A 22815-nucleotide genomic window follows, 5' to 3' on the forward strand; every position below is an offset into this window, starting at 1 on the left:
TAAGACTCTTCTCATTTAATTTAGGATATGACACTCATTATACGACGAGACAAGTTTGGTTAATTATTGGTAAAAAGGTATGGAAAAGGATTAATACATATGCCCGTAACATTTAGTTGCTCAACAGTATTTTTGGCATACCTTTTCTCACATCACAAACGTTTATTTTAGCTCATCAATCTCATTTCTTATGCAATGAACTATTATTTGCTTTTCACCTTTTATATATCTATATAATAGCACAAAATAATACATTAACCAGATATGTCGAGGCCGAGGACACCTAAGTGTTACCAAAAGAATAACTGACATATTAGGAAGGTTGAGTTGTTGAAATTATCACTATTTAATTTGAATTTTAATTATAATTGGTCGTGTTTCATAAAAAAAATTATAATTAGTGGCAGAATCATGTTTACCTTTTGGCTTGACATTCCATCGGTTATAAAAAATATTTCTATGAAGAAAAACTGATCTTCATTTTTGGTATATCAATTGATCGTAACTAGCGGTTTTCTCTACGTGTTTCACGTGTTCTGGCGTGGCATATGGATTTGCTCATTTGCTGCAGAATTTAGGTGTAAAGCATCTTGTCTTGGTTCAACAAAAATGATTCTCCTCGCAATCGTGAACGTCACAACTCAACCTCCTGACAAACGAAGGAGTGGATGGATCTATGTTGTTGGTACTTGCGGGGTGCGAGTGCACCCATATAATGTTAATTATGTTCATATTACATATTAAATTTATAACTAAATTAGCTTTAGTTGGGAACAGTTTTTTTGGAACTTTAGCTGGGAATAGTTGCACCCGGCAATTCTTTCGGGTGAGAGTTCAATGCACCCACTTTCACATTATTTTACATATATGTGTGCTGTGTTTTGTCTACATGATGCACTCACTTTCACATTATTTTACATATTAATTTGTGCCTACAATATGTTTTATCTACAAGATGCACTTATTAAAATAATCTACGTCTGTGACACTTATGACTTAGCCAGCAACACGATACCAATATTGTTTTGTTTGTTTTTAGTTTCAATATCATAGAAACGGAGAGCCCATCAGAATTCAGGAACATAACGTAAAGAATACGTTTTTTTTTACATCAAGAAGCTATTATACCGTTACTCAATCTAGAGGTAGTTGAGAATCCAAATAAAAATAGAACAACCAACAAAAACTAAATTTCTTTGAAAAGCACAAGCTGTCTTGGCTAGACCATATGCGGTTCCATTTTGCACCCTTGGTATGTATGAGATTTTGAAGTCCTGAAATCTTTGTTGAAGAGCTTATATCTCTCCTAACTCTGTTAAAAAGCTCGGTCATGCCTTCAGATCTTGATCATTAAAATTATATCTTTACAATTTATCTCAAACATCCAAATTATATGACACTAATTGGTTTTAAATTAAAAACTCATAATAAATCAGAATCTAATATGATATCAGAGCCCAAACGCACTATGCCCAACTGAACCAAAATTGATTCGGCCCATCAAAAAAAGTCCGACCGATCCTAAACCAACTTTGACCCAAATGGTCCGGCGGTCTGACTTGAACTGAATCCTAGAGGTAAAGAAACATTAATATACCAAAACATCAATATTACATATAATTAGGTAACTTTCAACAAAAAAAATTAGGTAAAAAGGTTATTACATTTAACTAACTTATGGGTTTTCTCTGTTAATTTGGATTTCGGTTAAGATTAGATAATACCCAATATTGAAAATACTTAGTCTTTAGATTTATTTTGTTATTTTTAATAAATATTTGAATCAAATTCAGATTTATTTATTTTTTTGGTAAAATGTTAAGATTTATATCATTTTCTTAAATGTTAATGTTGATAACAATTTAGTAGAAAGAAACAACAACAACCCAAACTGAAAACAGAAAAGAAGAGATGAAAGAAGATAAAACTTGTCAAGGTGGCTGGTAGATGGAGAGATAGAACTGAAGTGTCGATGGAGCAGGGGAATGGCCCGGAGGCAGTGAGAGGAGGCGATCTCGCATCGTAACTTTTTATTTTTTTTTAATTGAAATATCCCATCGTAATTTCATGTGATAGTTACCAATAGAACGAAGCGAGAAATTACTTTGAAATGATGGAATATATATATTTTTTAATCTGTTACATTAAATTCAATTTCAAAAAAAAAAGGTAAATATTATATGTAAATTAAACATTGTATAAGCAAAATAAATATTTTATTTACTTTTTGAGAAAATATCAATAAACCAAAAAAACAAAAACGTTCGTGAAGGAAACTTTTAGCTACAAAATAACAATGACAATAATTAATCGTACACTCGGCAGTTTTGCGTGTGTGAGGTAGAGAGGTGTCGAGTTACAGTTACTTACCGATTATACCTTACCACTGACCGAACCTGATCGGATATCATATACTTACTGACATATATCATCAACATTTTGTCTGCATGGTCCTCATTTTAAAGCTGAATACAGCTAATAAAATCCATTATCTTTCGGTATCAGATACTCAAAATTTTCATTGTTAATCGAAAACCTCGTTCTATTTTCTCTTAACTTTGTAGATATGATATAATGTCACAACAAGAATAACAATAATTAACCTTAACCGAACCCTCTCTCACTCTCTCTCTCTCACACACAAAACTGCAAAGTCTTGATTGTCGTTCATTCAAGACGAAGCCGCTTCTGCTTCTTCTCCGTTTCCTTGTGCCTTAGCTTCTTGGGTCTTTTCTGGTCCGGGTCCAGCTGATACTTTCACCATTGAAGGGCGTAGAAGCCTTTCCCCTAGCAAGAAACCTTTCCTGTATTCTTCAAGTATTATACCTTCTTCATATTCCGCAGAATCCTCTCTCATTATTGCCTCATGAAGCTTTTACACATCAAAGAAGAAAACCAAAAAGATCAAAAAGATGTCAGCTAATCAAACAAGAAAGAACACTTTAGTAACTTACCATTGGATCAAACTGCTTCCCCACTGTCTCAACAGTGACAACACCAAGCGACCCCAAAATCTCCACAAACTGTTTATATATGCTCTGATAGCTATTAGTAACTTTCTCCTCTCCCTCAGTCTCCACCTTAATCTGAGACTTAGCTCTCTCGAAATTATCCAAAACAGCCAAAAGATTCTCCACAACCTCTCCCTGAGCATTTGAAACAAGGTTCAGCCTTTCCCTCTCTGTCCTCTTCCTGAAATTATCGAAATCCGCACTGATTCTTATCAACCTATCCCTCTCCACAGATAGCTCATTGGTTAAAGACGCTACTTTATCCTCAAGCTGAAACTTCTCATCTTCAATGGACTTCAATGATGCTTCTATCTCAGCAATCTTCTCCTCGTTGTTCTCTGCTAAAGCTTCTTTATACGAACTTAACAACGCTATGGTAACCGCCGCTTCTCCTTCTTCCTCGGTGCTAGTGTCTTCACTCTCAACACCAACAGCACCATCAGTCTCCTGATCCATTGATTATTACATAAGAAACAAAATTAGAATAACGCAACACAACAAAGATTAAAACTTTGAGCAAAATACTATATACCCATCTCACAAATTCAACAATTTTCACCGGAAGATTCTTCAAAAGTACACAGAGTATCCCCAATTTCGAAACCCTAAAACCTAATTTACCCAATTTAGGGTTTACAGAACCACCAAAATGGTAAAGCAGAAATGAGCTTTGATCGGAAAAGACCTGGACTTGGGGTTCGTTGGATTCGACCTCAGTCTCCGTCGTCTCGGATTCTCCAGAAGCGAACGGTGCGAAGTTTAGTAACCGGAGAGGATATCCACCGGAGACGGAGCGGAGAGAAGCTCGGCGAGAGAGTGAGACGCTGATGTTCCTTCCTCCGGCGAAGGAGACGCAGAAGGGCTTAAAGGGCACAGAGGGTGCATGAAGAAGAGACGGTGTGAGGTGTAAAGACGGCGTCTTGAGTAGACCGGCCATCGGAGAGTTGGGTGAAAGAGTTGGCGGCGAGGGATAAGGAAGAGAGAGAAAGAGAGGGAAACAGTTTCTCTCTCCTCCTTCTTATGTAAATCTCCGGTTGATTTGACCGTTGGATGTAGTTTTAATATGTTGATCGGACGGTCCTCATTTAACTGAAGTATGTAGGAGTTCCTAGATTTTTTTGGAGAGGGAAATTTCTGGAAGTCTATAATTAAAGATTAACCATTTTCACATTTTGTATAACCAGCACATAAACATTTCTTGCCAACTTTTTCACAATACAGCCAAACTGGAGTGGTTCAATAGTGTTGTTTGAGTGGTCTTCTAATAATGGTGAATGTTATCTCTCTACTCTAGTTGCGAAGGCTTTGGGTCTAACAAGTGAATAAGGAATGAAAATGAATCATAGTTGTGAAGGCTTTGGGTTTAACAAGTGAATAAGGAATGAAAATGAATAATGCATTTTTTATTATTCTTTTTGGATTTAATTGGTGATTATTGGACGAACATTAAGAATGAGTAGGGAAAAAATGTAAAAGAATAAAATTATAGGAATAAAAAAATTTATTTCTTATCAATTTTGGGAATGAACAAAATTATTCTATATTTTTCTAGAATAAAAGAAATGATAGAAAATGAAAAGGAAAAATTATTCTTTGTAAATGGTAAAATAAAAAAGAATAATAAAGAATGCATTATTCATTTTTATTTCTTGGTCACCAGTTAGATCATTTTTATTTTACCATTTATAAGGAATAATTTTTCTTCTTCATTCTTTCTCATTCTTTTTATTCTAGAGGAATATAGAATATTTTTTTTTCTCCTCAAAATTGATAAGAAATGATTTTCCTTTTCATTTTTATAATTTTATTCCTCTGCATTTTTTTCCTACCCATTTCTAATGTTCTTCTAATGGTCACCAGTTAGACCTTTTATGAATTTTAGAAGCAATGTTGTGGTATGATTCACTAGTTTTACAATTTGGGCTTACTATATGAAAGGGCTATGTGAAATTAAGCTTAACGAGATGTACAATGATAAGATATTATAATATATTTGTTGGGCTATTTTATACCCAACATTTAATTCATACTCGACTTATATAACCATGCAAAATCATATATATACTTTTAAAAAATTTAAATAATATATATTTTGTTTACTTTTTTGGCAAAAACATACATAAGTTACCACATCTAAAAAAACTTTTTTATGGGAATGAAGAATGGATGATTTTGGTATTTGAGGACATTGACATGCAAAAGATAACTGAATGACTTTCTTTTTTTTGTTTGTTTAGATTTGTCTATTTGTTGTCTCTCTCTTAATTTTGTCTATTTTTAACGAAAACAGATGAATAAACTGAGTATGAGTTAAGTTCTCAACAGCATTGATGGTAGCATTCATCACCACTAACAACAAAGGTGCTTTAGACAAAGCTATGCCCTGGTCTGGCCTTATGAATGTTCATGTAGTTATGGGATGCTGTGAATTTGAAGATTTTAAGACTATTGCTTCCAACTATTTGTCCACCTGTGAACAACAGATAAAGATAATTAATGGAGATCGATGATGTAGAGGATATCTGCTCTACAAACCACTCATGAAAATCCATACCAACGTGTAACATTGACATGCAGTTGTGTACAATATTTACTCATACAAAAGATGTCAGTTTTCTCAAGAGAAATATAAAGTATTTCAATCCACGTAAAATCCTAAGTGTTCTTTTGTAGATGAAGTAATTTATGATCACTTTGAAAGAATAAAAGTCGATTACAAGTATTTAAAGTGAAAAAGAATGATTCTAGAAAGACATATGAGAGTTTATGCCTAAAGTGCAACTGTTGAGATGAAAAATAGAAACAAAGTCATCATGATGCATACCAGTTCTCATGCTCCTTACTGGGATAAATAATGTTGATCATTCTTTAATTTTGTATACCATAGTGAGTTTATAAGTTCTTTGCTTGATAACATTGATTGTGCATAAAATATAACAGTTTAACAATAAAACAATAAATGCATGGAAGAGAAGTTATTTGCTTGATAACTGGAACTATAGAATTAAGTTTTGTTGCGAACGCAACCTAGCGAATTTTCTAAATTTTGACATTTACGAATTTAGCTCAGGTTGATTGATCATATGAGGAATTTATTTAGCAGCACTCCTCGTACATATAGAATTTGGTGATTAAGGTATCATCATATTAACCATAAACAATAAGAGTGCAATTAAATATACTATGTTAAAGTCAAATCGAATATATGTAGACTTCTAGCTATGGAGTTAAAAGGCTCACGGCTGTGAGTTCTGCCACCCGGATTTGAATTTCGGTCACTGGAGAATTTACATACGGAATTCCAGCGTCCGAGACCGAAGACCGTTCACGGTGACCCACATGGTGACTAGCACAAGCTCGGTCTTTGGTCGCTTCGGTCTCAAGTTTTGACCACTTTGGTGGGTCCAAAACATTCGGTTATCAAAAAAAAAATCGAATATATGTTCACATCTATATGGAACACTATTGCTTTTGACAATTTAAGATGAAAACACCCAACTATTTGGATTTGGATACCAATATACAACACCACATCAATAGGGAATTATAATGTTAGGACGAGATAGTGATCCATCAACAATGTTTATCTTATTATTATCTTCTAGACTGGTTCTCGAAGGGATGGTCCAAGAATTATAGTTATCTCCGATAAGAATTTCTGAAATTATAGACATTCTTAGGTGATCACCGTATTAACGTTAGAAAGTATTGTGATGATTATTAATGGAATATGAACGTGGAGATATGAGATTCATGTTGCAGACATATATAGTGTAGTGTTGATTCAAGAAGTGCCAGGATCTCTAAGCTTGTTCCTCTCTTCCCTATTTTTGAGGGTGGTCGAAGAAGAAAGTTGAACACTATAAGCATGAATGAATATTCTGAAGCTTGTTTAGAAGAATTGAGTTTTTTTTTCCAGGAAATTTTGTATTGAGAATGAGAAATCGAAAAGAATCTTAATGATATAACTAAAGTGAAATACAATTTTCTGTTAACTTTAAAATGAAAAATAGCTTATCTACAGAGGAGTTCATAATCTTATCTACTTGTGACTAACAAACCGGATATGTGGGTGCATATTCATTGTCAATGATATAACATACATAAAGATGAACATTCTTAGGATAGCAATGCTCCTCCAAAGGCTATATTTTATATATAAAAAATGAAGTTCCCTGTTTCTTCATGGGTCTACAACGATTTATAACCATATATATAAAATATATAAGATTTTTTTTTAAAAAAACAAACTTATATCAGAGTCCAAACTTCTTTTAACTTTTACAATAGTAAGCCTCTTCGATCTATTCTTGTCTCCTCATAATCTTATTTGTACTAATACTGGATCATACAAGTTTCTGACACACGTCTTAAGTCCAAAACAGAACAAGTTTCTTAATCCTCTTGCTGTTCTTCTTCGGAGAACCCTCCGAATCACGCCTTAATTTCATCTCCTCCATCTCCAATCTACTCTCGTTCTTCTTCATCCCTGGACTCGATTCACCAGCTTTAAACCTCATCTTCTCTAACACATTCACCAAACCCTCAAGCGCCACGTCAACATCCTCACTTTTCATCAGCTCCTCTGCGACTTGTGCCGGCGTAATTACGTCCCCTTCCATCAGTCTCTCGATCTCAGGATAAAGACGGTGTGGCATTGTGGCGTCGTTCAAGCCCAAATAGTTAGAGGCTAAAGTCTTGAATCCTTGAAAAGAGCAATGTCCCATGTAAATGTGCATGTCCATACGACCAGGACGTAGCAATGCCGGGTCAAGCCTATCTTTATGGTTCGTCGTAAATATTATAATCCGCTCGTCTCCACAGCTTGACCATAATCCGTCTATGAAATTTAGTAGCCCCGATAACGTCAATGGTCCCTTAAACACAAGACAAATGCCAATTTAATTACACTAAAATTTTCAAAATTTAATGTCGTTACAAATTTCAAGTTCTATTGTTATTAGCTTATGAATTCTAACATTAATCTAGTGTTATTGGTTTGGTGATAGTTTAATTATATACAAATTTCATTGTTATTCAGAAATTGATTTTTAATGATTCTATTAAAATTTAGTGCTACTAAGACAACAATTTAAATTTATTTTCATGATTCTATGATTCTTAAAAAAAATCTCTGTGGATAACTTAAGCAAATTTAACAAATCATTCAACTCTTAAAATCAATAAACTCTACATAAATTCAACTCTTACTAACCTTTTAAATTTAGACTTTGTTTGATTGGTTTAGAAGTAAATTTTGGTTTTGGATTCGGTCCGGTTTGGTACTTTGGTTGAAAAATGTTTACTCTTATTACCAAAACCCAGTAATAATAGGAAGCTAACAAAGCCATAGAGGTAGAACCAAACCTGAGTCTCGCCACGGTTCTTGCCATCAACAGGCTGTTTCTCTAACCTATTAGGCAAGTCCACTGCACAGTCGATATCTTCTATGACAAGAATCGAGCGGTTACGTGTCGCAAGCAAGAGCCTCCTTAGGTCAGCGTCACGCATCACACTAGCCAGCTGAAGATCATAGACATCAAACCTGAGGTAATTAGCCATGGCCGCAACCAAACTAGACTTCCCGGTCCCCGGTGGTCCGTACAGCAAGTAACCCCTCTTCCAAGCTTTCCCTACTCTCTTGTAAAACTCTTTCCTCCTAATGAACCGATCAAGATCGTCGATGACTTCACGCTTGAGCTCATCTTCCATCGCCATCGTCTCAAAGGTGGAAGGATGCTCGAGGATAACCGATTCCCATCGGAGGCAGTTAAGAGAGTGCAGCATCAAGATCCTCCTCTCGTCGTTGATGTCTTTAGCTTTGCCCTCGATGTAAGGAACGTAAGAGTTTATGACCAAGTCTCTGTGCTTCTTATCGAAACTCAGCTCGAAGTACTCGCTCTTACCATCGTCGTCACCGTTTGTCTTCTCTCCCCCGTCGGTAACAAACCTCCACGTGAGCTCGACGTCTTGGAACACGTCGACGACGATTTCACCGTTGCTGAGATGGAGAGTGACGTGTTTGTCCTTGTGGCCTTTGCTGATTCTGAGCCTGACCGCGTCTGGACTGATCTTGGTGGAGAGGTAGGTCTGGGCGTCGAGGTAGATCTCGTTATCCATGCCCATGTTGTCGTCGTCGATGGTTAGAGTGAGAGTCGTGGAAGAAGAACGGAAGAAGAGAGAGCGGAGAGTGGAGTAGATGAACTCTTGGATTGGTGCTGGGATGAGCTCGTGGGCCATTGAACGTATCATCATCATGTAACCAGCCATTGATGCGTAGGCTGTGAAAATTGAGGTGGGTGAAGGAAGATCCTTAGAGAACAACATTGTGTCTATCTGTTTTCTTGGAGATGGAGAGAGTGAAAGTGAGAGATATATAAAGAAGGAGAGAAGCTTAAGGAAGAAGGCTTCACTTAGGGGACAAAGACATTATTTAACTCTTAATAACTCATTGTCTTTATTCAATGGATGCATGTGAAAAGACCTATTTTTTCCACAATACTATTAGAAAATATTTAGAATGATAAAGTAGATTGAAAAAGAGTAGAGAGATGACAAAAGAAACAAGTCTCTCTCCACGAAGAGCATGTCGATTTATTTTCAAACTTTAACTCATATCCACCGTATTATTTAAATATTTGTTGCTTGACCAATGAAGACTCGAAAAATATTAATGCAAGTGTGTCAGGTCTGTAGTTTCATAAAACGATTCAAAACCTTAAGATTGATCAGTTTCTTTTTGTAAGGAAAGATTACAAACTAGTATAAGTTTACAAATAAATAAAAATAAAGATTACAGACTATAACGTTTTGGTCACCTATTTTGGAAAGAAAGCAAAGAGTATAACAAAGTAAATTAATTAGTTCGTAATATTTCCTTACATAAAGAAATCGTCTAATTTGTTTCACCGTAATTTATATTACCAACTTTTTCTTTTAATATTTCAGAAACTATGTATACCGTCAACAACGAGATCATCTAATGATACGCACGTGAATAATCTAATCGGCATGCATCATAGAAGATGACGACAAACTAAAAGCCTATACTTTACGTCTATAAATCGACATAAAAACGAATATGATACACATATCGTAGAAATATTTCCATTGACTAAATAACCATTGGATTATTGACGTTCTCAACATATTGTAGATACAAGATCTATAATCACGAAAAGGAAATTTTCATTTTCTATTATTTCGTGCGAGTGATTTGAACAATCTTACTATATTTGATTATGTTGGAAATGTTTATTGCTTGATACAAACAAATAAAAAACATATAACGATTACCTAACCAACTTTAGGGTAATTAGTTTTATGTCGATGTATACTCACATCAGGATCTTGCACAGTATACTATACACTTTACGCAAAAAAATACCTTTTTAAAATTACAAACTTGATTTTCTGAAACTAGATTACCAAAATAACCCAAAGTCTTATGGCCTTATTTCGACAATAACAAACCTATTACGCTGGTACTTTTGTCCCTTGGATAACAGTTTTGGAGGTTTTAGTAGGTGTGTTTATGTTAATTAGGTTTGGATATTATAGTTCACAATCTATGGTCGGATATTAACTTTTTAACTTCGCGTTTTATGTGTTTTCAAAAAAAAAAAAAACTTCACATTTTATGATATTTGATGATTGATTTGACCATATAAAAAAAGACCAAAAGCAAAAAGATTCGCTTATACTGTCGCGATGTGGCATGTGGGACTATTGCGTGTTGAAATAGATTAATTTTCAGAGGAGGTATTATTGGATGATGGGATTCATAACCAAGAAAAGAAAATAAAGCAAGTGTACTATGAGTCATGGATTCATCCTTCATTTTGGACAGTTGCGTAAGTTTTTTTTAATAGAAAATGCTTAAAAGATATTGAAACCAACGCAAGTTCTCTATCGTTCACTTCACCAATATTTCAAAAGTAAATTCATGTTGAAACATTTTTATAATATCTAAAGCAACTATTAGCCAAATTAATCACGTCTCAATCTTTAAAGCGGGGAAAAGAAAGTAGAAGAAATAAATTTGGACCATAAATTTATAAATTGAGTCAGTTGTCTCATTCTGGAGCCGCTTAAACAAAATCCGATCGAGACAATAGTCCAAGATCTACAAATTAATTATACTGAATCCGACGTGATGTACATTCCTGAAACTATTAGGATTTAATATTAAAATCGGTAACATGTGACATTATATAGTGGAAGGACAGAACCAATGGAGTATGATTCAATAGCTATGGACGATCACTGTGATGCATATTTAACTTAAAACACACATTCTTTTCACGTCACTGTTATGAATATGATGTCAAGAGAAAAAAATTGATAAAGATGAGATATCAACGCTGCCAACTTCATAAAATAAACTAAAAAACAAACCAAAAAGCAATATATAATTCAACCAAAGAAAAAAAGTCTTAGAAAAAAACAAGCCGACTAACGAAAACTTGTGCTTTTACAAATATGTTATTAATCATTCCACCAGGCCACCAGGGAATCAAATTTCAATCACCCTTTTGTAGCTATGCTTCTAAAGTGATTCATGTGTAGTAATGTAGGCCAGTCGCCAAAATTGATAGCAACAAAGCAAAACAAATAGGGTAGGTGTTGCGGATGTCACTATCAAGTGACAAGTCTTTATATGATATCAAACCAAACCGGTACATGTAAACAATATGCCTAACCAAATCGTTAATCAATAAACCGGAACTCCCAATGGGATAACACAACTGAAATACAAGTCTAACTCAAATTAAGACACCAGTCTCAGTAACAAAAATTATTTGATCAGAGAAATGAGTTTTTTAAATAGTTCCATCTTTTAGGGACCAATCAGAACTGGAATTGCATCTCTGGAGAGTAACCAAGAGCTTCAAGGTTTGCAGCCATGGCCTTGTTCATTGGTGGTGGTCCACATCTCAAGACCTGCAATTAAAAAACACATAAACCGTTAAAAAGATGTTATCACCATTCAAAAATCCCTATATTCATCACTCAACATTACTTCTTATCAAATATTTATTAACTTGAAGAAAATGTTTAATAACATGAAGTGTTCTTGGTTTTGCTTCAAATATTAACATAATGCATTAGAGATTCAGAAGAAGTGATGATCAGGTATGTTCAAGATCAAGAACAGAGGAAGGGCTTACCTGAATATCGGATGCAGGTGCAGGGCAATGAGCCTGGATCATATCCTTTGATACAAATCCAACACCACCATCCCATGTCTCTGGGGGCTAATCATCACCATACACAAAAAAAAAAAAATTAATAGGCAAGTTAAATTAGATAAACGCAAAAAAAACATTTGGATTTGGTGGCTAACCTGGTTCAAAACATAGTAGATTTTAAATTGGTCTGGATAATTGGCAGTTAGACTCTCCAATTCTTCCTGAAAAAAGTATTCATTCACATAATATTTAGTGTTTGAAAACATTCTATGAAAATTTAAGAGTCAGAAGGAGAGAGACAGTTTATACCCTTAAGAGAATGTCATCGTATGTGACATTGGCGTAAATGAGGTGAACCTTTGTCTTGTCTGTTGGGTTTTCAAGAATCGCTCTTGCTACCTTCACAAATGAGAAAGTAAATACGTTTTAAAACATATATCATTGGCTTCAAAAAAGCTATATTAGACGCAAATGTGTAAGACATACTTGGAACATGGGAGTGATGCCTGAGCCTCCAGCAAGCATTCCAAATGCCCTAAACTGACCTGGCTGATACTTGAACCTTCCCTGTCAAGTTAAAAAGTAACAAAACAACAAAAAAGTTTCCAGATTTTAGGATACAGAATAACAAATTGGATTGTAATATCAAGTAAGCAAGACTGTGAATAATAAAAGAGTACCTTTGGTCCCTTAACAGCAAGATGGTCACCAACACGCATCTCCCTGAAATGATGAGACATCCTTCCTTGCGGATACATCTAGTTCCAAACATAATGAGATGAATTAGATAGGGCGAAAGAACACTTGAAACAAAAGCAAAGTCACGTTGAGAAGTGTTTTTTTAAGCATATATATACCTTAATGACAAGTTCAAAGCGTCCAAGATCTGAATCTAGCGTTGTGGGAGTGTATGGCTTAATAACATCCTCTCCTTGAGCATCCTTTCCCCTATCAGAAACGCCACATTATAATCAACACAACATACATACAGAAACCAAAACCTAGAGTCTACAAATGAGTATGTTCACAGCTTTCACAAGTTTGAGATTTGGTACCAAGGAAGAGGACATTAAAGAGCCTATGAAGAAGCAAACCTGCAACTAATGTGTTGTCCAATGGGAAGACCCAACACAGCAGTAGAAGATGGGAGTTCAAAAACGAACTTGGCGACATTGTGACTAAGTTGCTCCTTCTTAACAAGCTTGAACTCCTTGAAATTCTCAGGATCCAAACACCCTACAAAACCAACAACAAAGTCACAACCTTTACTCAAACCTTCAACAAAAGGTTCAATCTTTATCTTGGTATAGGCTAATTCAACCTTCCAAACAGACCAACTCTACACAAATCTTGGCCAAAACTTATCCAAAAGTACATTATAATTGGAACCCAGAGACGATTGATTGAAAAGTTTTGAACCAAACAAAGTCACAAGTTTTACTCAAACATTAACTAAGACCCACATAATAAAAACCACAAAGGTTCAATCTTTATCTTGCTATAGGCTAATTCAACCTTCCAAACAGACGAATGAACTGAAAAGTTTTGAACTTTGGGATCAAACCTCTGCGTTTCTTGGAGGAGGAGAGATAATAAGCAGCACCGGCACTGGCGGCGACGAAAGCGACGAAGACACCCAAGAGGATCTGACGATCTAGGGTCCGGAGAAACTCGGTATCCATTGGCTCCTCCTTTAACCCCAAATTGGAAATGAAAAGAATCGAAATTAGCTCAATGGAGGATTGAGAAGTGGTGGTGAGAATGTTGCAGAGAGAGAATCAGTTCTTTTTTTTGGAGTGGTCTGTTTCTCACATTGTTATGTCCGTCATTAAAAGGGGAGGATGGGATCTGGTGTACCTAACACCCATCACGTTGTAGTTGCCTTTTTGTTTGCAACATTTATTATTTTTTCCATAAAACTAATTATAATTTACGTTGACCTAAGTATTTTTATTTTATTTTAAATATTACAGTAGATCACATAGTGCATACTATGCCATGCCGAGTGATGTGTGTGTGGTGCCTTGTTAGGTCCCAAGGTACCCTATCTCCCTAACAAAGATCAAGTGTCTAACTGGTAACAATGAGAAATGATTATTTTTTATCTTATTAGTGAGAAACAAATTTATTTTATATTTTTTTACAACAAAAAAACGAATAAGAATGAAAAAAATATTTTTTTATGCCTGGTAAAGTTTCATATTAATATTAAAAAATTCATTGTTCTTCTTCTTTTATTTGTCACTATTCATAGTTCAAGACTCTTATTATTTATAATTTTGGTGGCTATAACATTACAAAAAAAAATTGTTGTACATACTTTAGGTTTTAAACAATTGACTATTGTTGGTTTTTGAAAACCATTTATGTAACAAAAATAATAATTGTGATGGTTTTAGAATTAACAAAAATCATAAAAGCAGCATGGTTCTAAATATTGGCAGAAAATTTTAAAATAATTAAAAGTTTCAATAGAATCTGTAAAGAGGCCCCAAACTCTTACGAAAGTTTTGATCTTTTAAGCCGAACCAAATACAAAAACTTGTTGAAATGTCTTTAAGTTCTACTAGAGTCAAATGGTTAAGCGGCCAATGAAGAGGCCACGGAAGAGGAGAGAGTAGGAGGAGATATAAATTGGATTAAATTTTCAGTTGCTACACTCATATCAAGTATAGGCTTATACGGCCCCGTATAGGCTCCATTATTTATAAAGCAAGTCCAGGTGATGTTTGTACAATATGGGCTTGTTATTATGAATGTTTGATATTTACCTTAATTGCGTATTAATCTTCTTTTTTATCAACGGTTTCGAAGATGTTATTTTAGGTCATCTGACTTTTGTCTCAGAGTTAGTCTGAACTCTGAACAGCACAACAATATTTAAATGAAGAAAGCTGTGGCTACTCTTGATGCTCCTTGTTTTATTTGTAACCACGATAAATAAATATTAAAGCATATATTTAGAACCCAATGGCTACAAGCCTAAAATACACTTACAAATTTTGGATTATCTAGTTATTCTTCGATTGACTTTGAAATTCATTTATTTAACTATTTTGAAAAAGATTCAGAAAATGTTTTTTGGCTAAAAAGATTAGAAATGTTTTTTGTTGCTAAAAAAATTCAGAAAATGTTGCATTTTATTCTTAGGACATTCATTAAAATAATATAGTTAGCACTAATAGTATTGGATTGAATCAAGTGATGGTAATATACCTAAACTAAGAGTGGGCATGTTTAAATTTTTTTATCTTGAAGTCCTCACTTATCAAAATATTTTATTTAAATTATAAAACATAAAAGCGCACTTACAATTATTTTCACGTCAGAATTGACATCAATTTTCGTGACTTCAGAAGTTTGAACTATACAATGTGACAACGTCAATGTTTTATTTGTAACCACGATAAATAAATATTAAAGCATATATTTAGAACCCAATGGCTACAAGCCTAAAATACACTTACAAATTTTGGATTATCTAGTTATTCTTCGATTGACTTTGAAATTCATTTATTTAACTATTTTGAAAAAGATTCAGAAAATGTTTTTTGGCTAAAAAGATTAGAAATGTTTTTTGTTGCTAAAAAAATTCAGAAAATGTTGCATTTTATTCTTAGGACATTCATTAAAATAATATAGTTAGCACTAATAGTATTGGATTGAATCAAGTGATGGTAATATACCTAAACTAAGAGTGGGCATGTTTAAATTTTTTTATCTTGAAGTCCTCACTTATCAAAATATTTTATTTAAATTATAAAACATAAAAGCGCACTTACAATTATTTTCACGTCAGAATTGACATCAATTTTCGTGACTTCAGAAGTTTGAACTATACAATGTGACAACGTCAATGTTTTATTTGTAACCACGATAAATAAATATTAAAGCATATATTTAGAACCCAATGGCTACAAGCCTAAAATACACTTACAAATTTTGGATTATCTAGTTATTCTTCGATTGACTTTGAAATTCATTTATTTAACTATTTTGAAAAAGATTCAGAAAATGTTTTTTGGCTAAAAAGATTAGAAATGTTTTTTGTTGCTAAAAAAATTCAGAAAATGTTGCATTTTATTCTTAGGACATTCATTAAAATAATATAGTTAGCACTAATAGTATTGGATTGAATCAAGTGATGGTAATATACCTAAACTAAGAGTGGGCATGTTTAAATTTTTTTATCTTGAAGTCCTCACTTATCAAAATATTTTATTTAAATTATAAAACATAAAAGCGCACTTACAATTATTTTCACGTCAGAATTGACATCAATTTTCGTGACTTCAGAAGTTTGAACTATACAATGTGACAACGTCAATGTTTTATTTGTAACCACGATAAATAAATATTAAAGCATATATTTAGAACCCAATGGCTACAAGCCTAAAATACACTTACAAATTTTGGATTATCTAGTTATTCTTCGATTGACTTTGAAATTCATTTATTTAACTATTTTGAAAAAGATTCAGAAAATGTTTTTTGGCTAAAAAGATTAGAAATGTTTTTTGTTGCTAAAAAAATTCAGAAAATGTTGCATTTTATTCTTAGGACATTCATTAAAATAATATAGTTAGCACTAATAGTATTGGATTGAATCAAGTGATGGTAATATACCTAAACTAAGAGTGGGCATGTTTAAATTTTTTTATCTTGAAGTCCTCACTTATCAAAATATTTTATTTAAATTATAAAACATAAAAGCGCACTTACAATTATTTTCACGTCAGAATTGACATCAATTTTCGTGACTTCAGAAGTTTGAACTATACAATGTGACAACGTCAATGTTTTATTTGTAACCACGATAAATAAATATTAAAGCATATATTTAGAACCCAATGGCTACAAGCCTAAAATACACTTACAAATTTTGGATTATCTAGTTATTCTTCGATTGACTTTGAAATTCATTTATTTAACTATTTTGAAAAAGATTCAGAAAATGTTTTTTGGCTAAAAAGATTAGAAATGTTTTTTGTTGCTAAAAAAATTCAGAAAATGTTGCATTTTATTCTTAGGACATTCATTAAAATAATATAGTTAGCACTAATAGTATTGGATTGAATCAAGTGATGGTAATATACCTAAACTAAGAGTGGGCATGTTTAAATTTTTTTATCTTGAAGTCCTCACTTATCAAAATATTTTATTTAAATTATAAAACATAAAAGCGCACTTACAATTATTTTCACGTCAGAATTGACATCAATTTTCGTGACTTCAGAAGTTTGAACTATACAATGTGACAACGTCACACGCATGCAAACATTTTTTTTTTACTTTTTTTCTTTCATCAACTTAAATATACAACTAAAATTTTGCAAACCAAATCGATAACTACCTATATATCTATATATATGAATGACAAATGACGATTGTCTCATCATATTATATGCAAGACTATCTACCATTTTGTTCTGTTTCTAGACAGGTCCATTTCATACTTACTGTTGACCCTGTACAAAATCTATTTTTTGTACAGCAATAAATAAAAAGATTTTATAAAAATGGACCCTAAATATTTCTAAAAAGTTCTAAACACTAACTAAAATTTTGTAAAACTATTTTGGATCCTGTGCAAATGTTTCTCTGGCACATGCCAAGAGACGGGTATGCGTCTAGGATATATAAATAAACTCTGAATGATTCAAACTTCCTTTCAGTATTTTGATATCTTTCAAATAAGTTATAAAAATTGATTATTCTTCTTGTTTTGAAACCATCTTCACCAATTGAAAATAATTTGTTGCAAACGTGAATAATACTAAAGTAAAATTTTTATACATTACATTGCACAAATGATTAATTCAACTTCTGAATGAAGTGGAAATAAACTTGTCTTTGTGTTTTTCGTCCCCATTAGACCATCAAAACCTTCAAGGATATTAAACCATCCTTGTCCTAAGTGAATATCATGGTTTTTCCCTGACCAATCCGTGAAACACCATCGTTCCAAGATTTGGGGTAAAACATTATTTTACTTATATGTTAAAAGCTTTGAAATTAATATCATGCTATTGAATTTTTATTTCTTTTAAAATAAAACATATATCCCTTCTTTTTCTGGATAATACATTATCTTTCGACATATTTAAAATATATTATAAATTAATCATAAATATATTATTTTGTGTTCAGCTGTTTACCATCAGTTTCATGTACAGTAAAATTCTATAAATTAATAAAGTTAAAACTACAACTATTTTTTAATTATATACTTATTATTTTAAAATAATTTATTTCTATTTATGTTTAATTAAACTTTCTAGATTCGAATTTATTTATTTTAATTATTTAATAGAATTGATATATAATGCATATATGTCGTAGAATACAAATAAATTTTTATATATTATTCGGTAAAATGAAGAGTAAAATTAGACGTGATTTTAAAAAAAAAATGTTTTGTGTATGTTTATAAAATTTATATGTATAGTAATTATAATTATAAAATTTCAATAAGATTATTTATCTATATAAGAGTTTTCTGAATACTACTATTTTATTATCTTACTGAACTATGTCATATTTTACATTGATGAAACTTGGGACTAGAAAAAATTATGAATTTATTATATTTATTAATTTATCAAAGATTAATTTATATAATTTTAGTGTCATATTTGAATAAATATAATAAATTTTTTGAAATTGTATAAAATGTAAAATATATATATATTCTTGAAACAAGGTTTTATTTTTTATTTTATAGAAACAAATGGAGTATTTTTTATGTTGATTGTAACTTAAACTAAGAGATTTCACATACTTTACTAAACTATGATTTTATTACTATGTCTAGATGTTTTTTTCTGTAACTTCTGTCTAGATGTTATATATATGACTATATTTCACATACTTTATTAAATTTCGAGTTAATTGTGTATCTTTTATTTTAAGTCTATATGGTATACACACTTTTTAGAGTTTTCATAAATGTTATAGAGAAACAATGTAAGAAACCAAAATCGTTTATAACTAATGTATTAGTTTCAGAATGTGTAACATAGTAATATAAATATTAATACGAGTAATAAACAATAAAAAATACATTAAATATAACATTATAATTTAAACTAAATTAAATTCAAATTAAATATATAATGTCCTTTCAAATGATACTTATAAAACATCAATGATTCAATGGTGATAAAACGGAGAGAATAGTTCTGTTCTTTTCGACTTGAGAATCATTTTGAGTTAGAATTGGGTGGATTAGTTGCCGATCACCGCCGTCAACTTTTGACTAAATGTTTATTTTTTGGTAATACTTTTACATACATTAAACTATTTACATTCGAATAACTACATTTTTTGTTTGGATCCATGTGGACTAAACTAGTGGTGAGTGCGTGGACAATTAACTGCCTCGACAATGACTTTCAATATAGTTTCGATAAGGACTTTTAATATAGTCAGTAAGGTATAACCTCATTAACTCCCCCCCAAAATGTATTTTTTTCATTGTTATCCCCTATATATCCTTTTATAATCATTACAACTTCTTTTTGTAGCCACATGTCATCACTAGGATGATTCTTAGAATCATTAGAGAAATATGTTGGTCCATCTAATTATATAATAAGTTTTTTATTAAACTAACAATAAATTCAGCATTAATGTACTTTATTATTTCCTTAAATAAAATTTACGGAATTGCCTAATGTAGCTAAAGTATATATGACAATTAATGATTTGAATAATACATATTTGATAAAAAAAAATTAGTGTATCTTCTATTATATTTGTTTAATTTTGAACTATTAAATAAATTAAATAACCACAATTACTATATAATAAAAATTTAGATTTTTTTTATATGTTATATTTTGAATTTTTACAAACAACTAGAAAATACTAAAACTGTTAAAAGTCTCACATTCAAATTTTATGATCCTTAGTTTAAAATTTTTGTTATGACAAAATACAAATGATTACAAAATCATATAAGCAAAAAGTCTAATTTAATTAATTATTAAGATTAATATATAAATATATATATCATTTTAAATTAAAATATAAACCATATAAAATACAATATTTAAGTTTCAAAATTTACTTTGAACAACTTTTTTGATAAAAGTTTTGAACGAACATCGACAACTTATTTTTTTTTTTAATGATAAATTACTAAAACTATTAAGAGTTCTTAATCTCACAATGAAAATTTTGTTATCAGTAAATTTTTTTTTATAAAAGATACAAATGATCAAAACAACTATATGAGTAGAAATCATCATTTAATAGACATTAATATTTAAAATATACTAAAATATACTATGTATGTTAGCATCATTTAAATTTAATTACATATCCTAGCAAATATTAAAAAAAAATATGTTTTGGATTAATAAAATTGATTTATATGTTCGCATCAATTTAATTATATATTTATTAGTTACTGACTTTTAATGATTCAATATATATTTATTATTTTCTAATATGTAAAAATATTTAACACATAAAATAATTTTATATAATATTCATGTGATATGATGTGATATGTTAGTTACTTAGTTCTATGCTACAAGTGCAATGAATGGACCGGCTAACAACTTTGACATGATTTATAATTAAATTTTACATATATAAAGATACTTTATGTCTTTACATCATGAGATAAAGCCCTAAATTCCTCAAATTAGTTAAAGTGTCCCCTTTAAAACTAATCTGGAAGCTTTCTCTAAATGAATGTAATTAGTGTGGCTTATCTCATCATTACCCAAACATTAATCTGTAGCATTTGGAGTTTCGGTATTTCCCTCTCTCTCCACCTTCTGTTTTATGATTTCAATAAACGATTTGTTCATTTCTTCAAAAGAAAAAAAAACGATTTGTTCGTCTAATGGTTTGTGATACTGGAAAAAGGTAAGAAAAATACAAAGCTAGTGACTAAACTGTTCAAGTGCGAATGGTAAATTATGGCTCACTGCCTCACCATATAATCGTATACTTCTTTGGGGCATCAATAACTCGATCCATAAAATCACTTATCATTTTGGTTGAGGTGCAATATTACATATATACACTTCATAGTTCATACTGGTACAATTATCATTGACTAAATTGCTTTTAATTATCACTTTGTTCCATTAATGAGACTAGTTGTTTAAGCAATCTTCATTTATAACTCGCCTACGGTTTTGAACTAAATATATAAAATTTTATAATATTTGCCGTATTGGAAATTTGAATTAATGACGTCAAAATTATAAATTTAACACGTAAAGTGGAATTGGTCCATAACGGTTATAGGATCTTTTCTTTGAACCGGAACAGAAATACGTGAACTGAAGACGGGACATGTGTTAGGTAAGAACACGATCCGCTCGTGTGTAACAGTTCATGATGTCGTCATTCCACGTCGGTACGAGACTTTTTTTTGTTTGTCGTCAGCAGAAGATTTCAAAATTAACGAAACCGTTCCCATAACCGAAACTCACGTAAAACTAGACACCATAAAGTAATCTAATCTTTTTGGTACGTTTCTGTCTTTTTTCTTTGGCTCGAACGTTTCTTTGTATTATGTTTATTTTAGTCTCGTTTTTTTTGTTGAATTTGATTCCAAATTAATTTAGCTTCAGTTACATTTTTCTGGTCCCTCCATTTTAATATCATAATTATTTGGTTGCACAGTCGATCTAGTTCATTGAATTAATAAAACTTGATGTTTTTTCTTTAAAGATAAATAATTGTTTTCATATCAAAATCTGGCGTCAGTTGTTGTTACGCATGAAAAAAAATACACTTTTACGTTCAAATGTGTAGTCTCGTCTCATGCATCATATTTTCCGTTTGCGACGCCTATTTTTCCAGTAATTTTCGCATAACATTGTTTGAGTTCACTTAGATAAGTGGAACTGTGGAAGTGTGTTTGAGTTCATTGATCATTAAGTAAAAATGTTTACGTCCGTTCAAAAGATCTTGAAGTACTTAAAAGTTAAAACAAGTTGTTGTTTGTTTGTATTATCAATACTTAAAAGTTAAAACAAGTTGTTGAGCTACTCATCATTATTTTATACTAATCTACAGAAAACGAATTCTTTGAAACATGCGAATGTATATTCATATACGTATATATAGATACACACGCATTTTTATAGACGTTACGAAGAACAGAAAAGCAATTTATTTCTCTTCCTTTAAGATCTTTTCTTGCTTTGTGTCCGAAACAGACAAAAAACGATTCTGTTGTTTTTATCCCATAATTATTAACTCACACCAACATGTTCGTACGTGCACACGTGCACTATCAGTATGTGTGTATAGTAGTGCCACACGAGCGGTTCAAAAATGTTTTTGGAGTTTCCGAGACTGTTGAGTCTGTGGGGCCTAAGCCATCGAACCCTCCTCACGCACGAGCGGGTCTCGATTTGCATGCACCAACACCACACATACCCACCGACTTTTCTAAATCCTTACTTTTGCACGTGTGGAGAGAGTGCTAAAATTAGTATCACATTAATCTAGTTTTCGTTTTAAATTGAAAAATTTATGCAAACTGAAGCAAAACGTGAGTACAGGCACTTTCTAATTTATTTCTACACATAAGAAAACAAATTAAGAGCAGCTCATAAAGTTACCGACGAGAAAATTATCAT

At 31.9% G+C, this 22815-nt stretch overlaps 3 protein-coding genes across 3 annotated transcripts; all 3 read right to left on the reverse strand.

The window, feature by feature from the left end:
* Positions 1–2506: 2506 nt before the first annotated feature.
* On the reverse strand, positions 2507–4124 carry LOC106452889 (protein GrpE). The gene is made up of 3 exons (XM_013895075.3): positions 3697–4124; positions 2955–3458; positions 2507–2872 (listed from the first exon to the last, which is right to left on the reverse strand). Exons 1-3 carry the CDS (start codon positions 3946–3948, stop codon positions 2672–2674), a joined length of 957 nt encoding a protein of 318 aa, XP_013750529.2. The 5' UTR covers positions 3949–4124; the 3' UTR covers positions 2507–2671.
* Positions 4125–7134: 3010 nt separating this feature from the next.
* Positions 7135–9399, reverse strand: LOC106452887 (AAA-ATPase At5g17760-like). Its single transcript, XM_048749295.1, has 2 exons — positions 8379–9399; positions 7135–7888 (listed from the first exon to the last, which is right to left on the reverse strand). Exons 1-2 carry the CDS (start codon positions 9336–9338, stop codon positions 7382–7384), a joined length of 1467 nt encoding a protein of 488 aa, XP_048605252.1. The 5' UTR covers positions 9339–9399; the 3' UTR covers positions 7135–7381.
* Positions 9400–11632: 2233 nt separating this feature from the next.
* On the reverse strand, positions 11633–14091 carry LOC106452886 (NADH--cytochrome b5 reductase 1). Its single transcript, XM_013895072.3, has 9 exons — positions 13767–14091; positions 13297–13438; positions 13060–13150; positions 12883–12960; positions 12689–12769; positions 12512–12601; positions 12358–12423; positions 12182–12268; positions 11633–11954 (listed from the first exon to the last, which is right to left on the reverse strand). The coding sequence occupies exons 1-9, from the start codon at positions 13882–13884 to the stop codon at positions 11862–11864; spliced, it is 846 nt and encodes a 281-aa protein (XP_013750526.2). The 5' UTR covers positions 13885–14091; the 3' UTR covers positions 11633–11861.
* Positions 14092–22815: the final 8724 nt, after the last annotated feature.

Source organism: Brassica napus, chromosome A2 (genome assembly GCF_020379485.1).
Source record: "Brassica napus cultivar Da-Ae chromosome A2, Da-Ae, whole genome shotgun sequence".
Lineage (NCBI taxonomy): Eukaryota > Viridiplantae > Streptophyta > Magnoliopsida > Brassicales > Brassicaceae > Brassica > Brassica napus.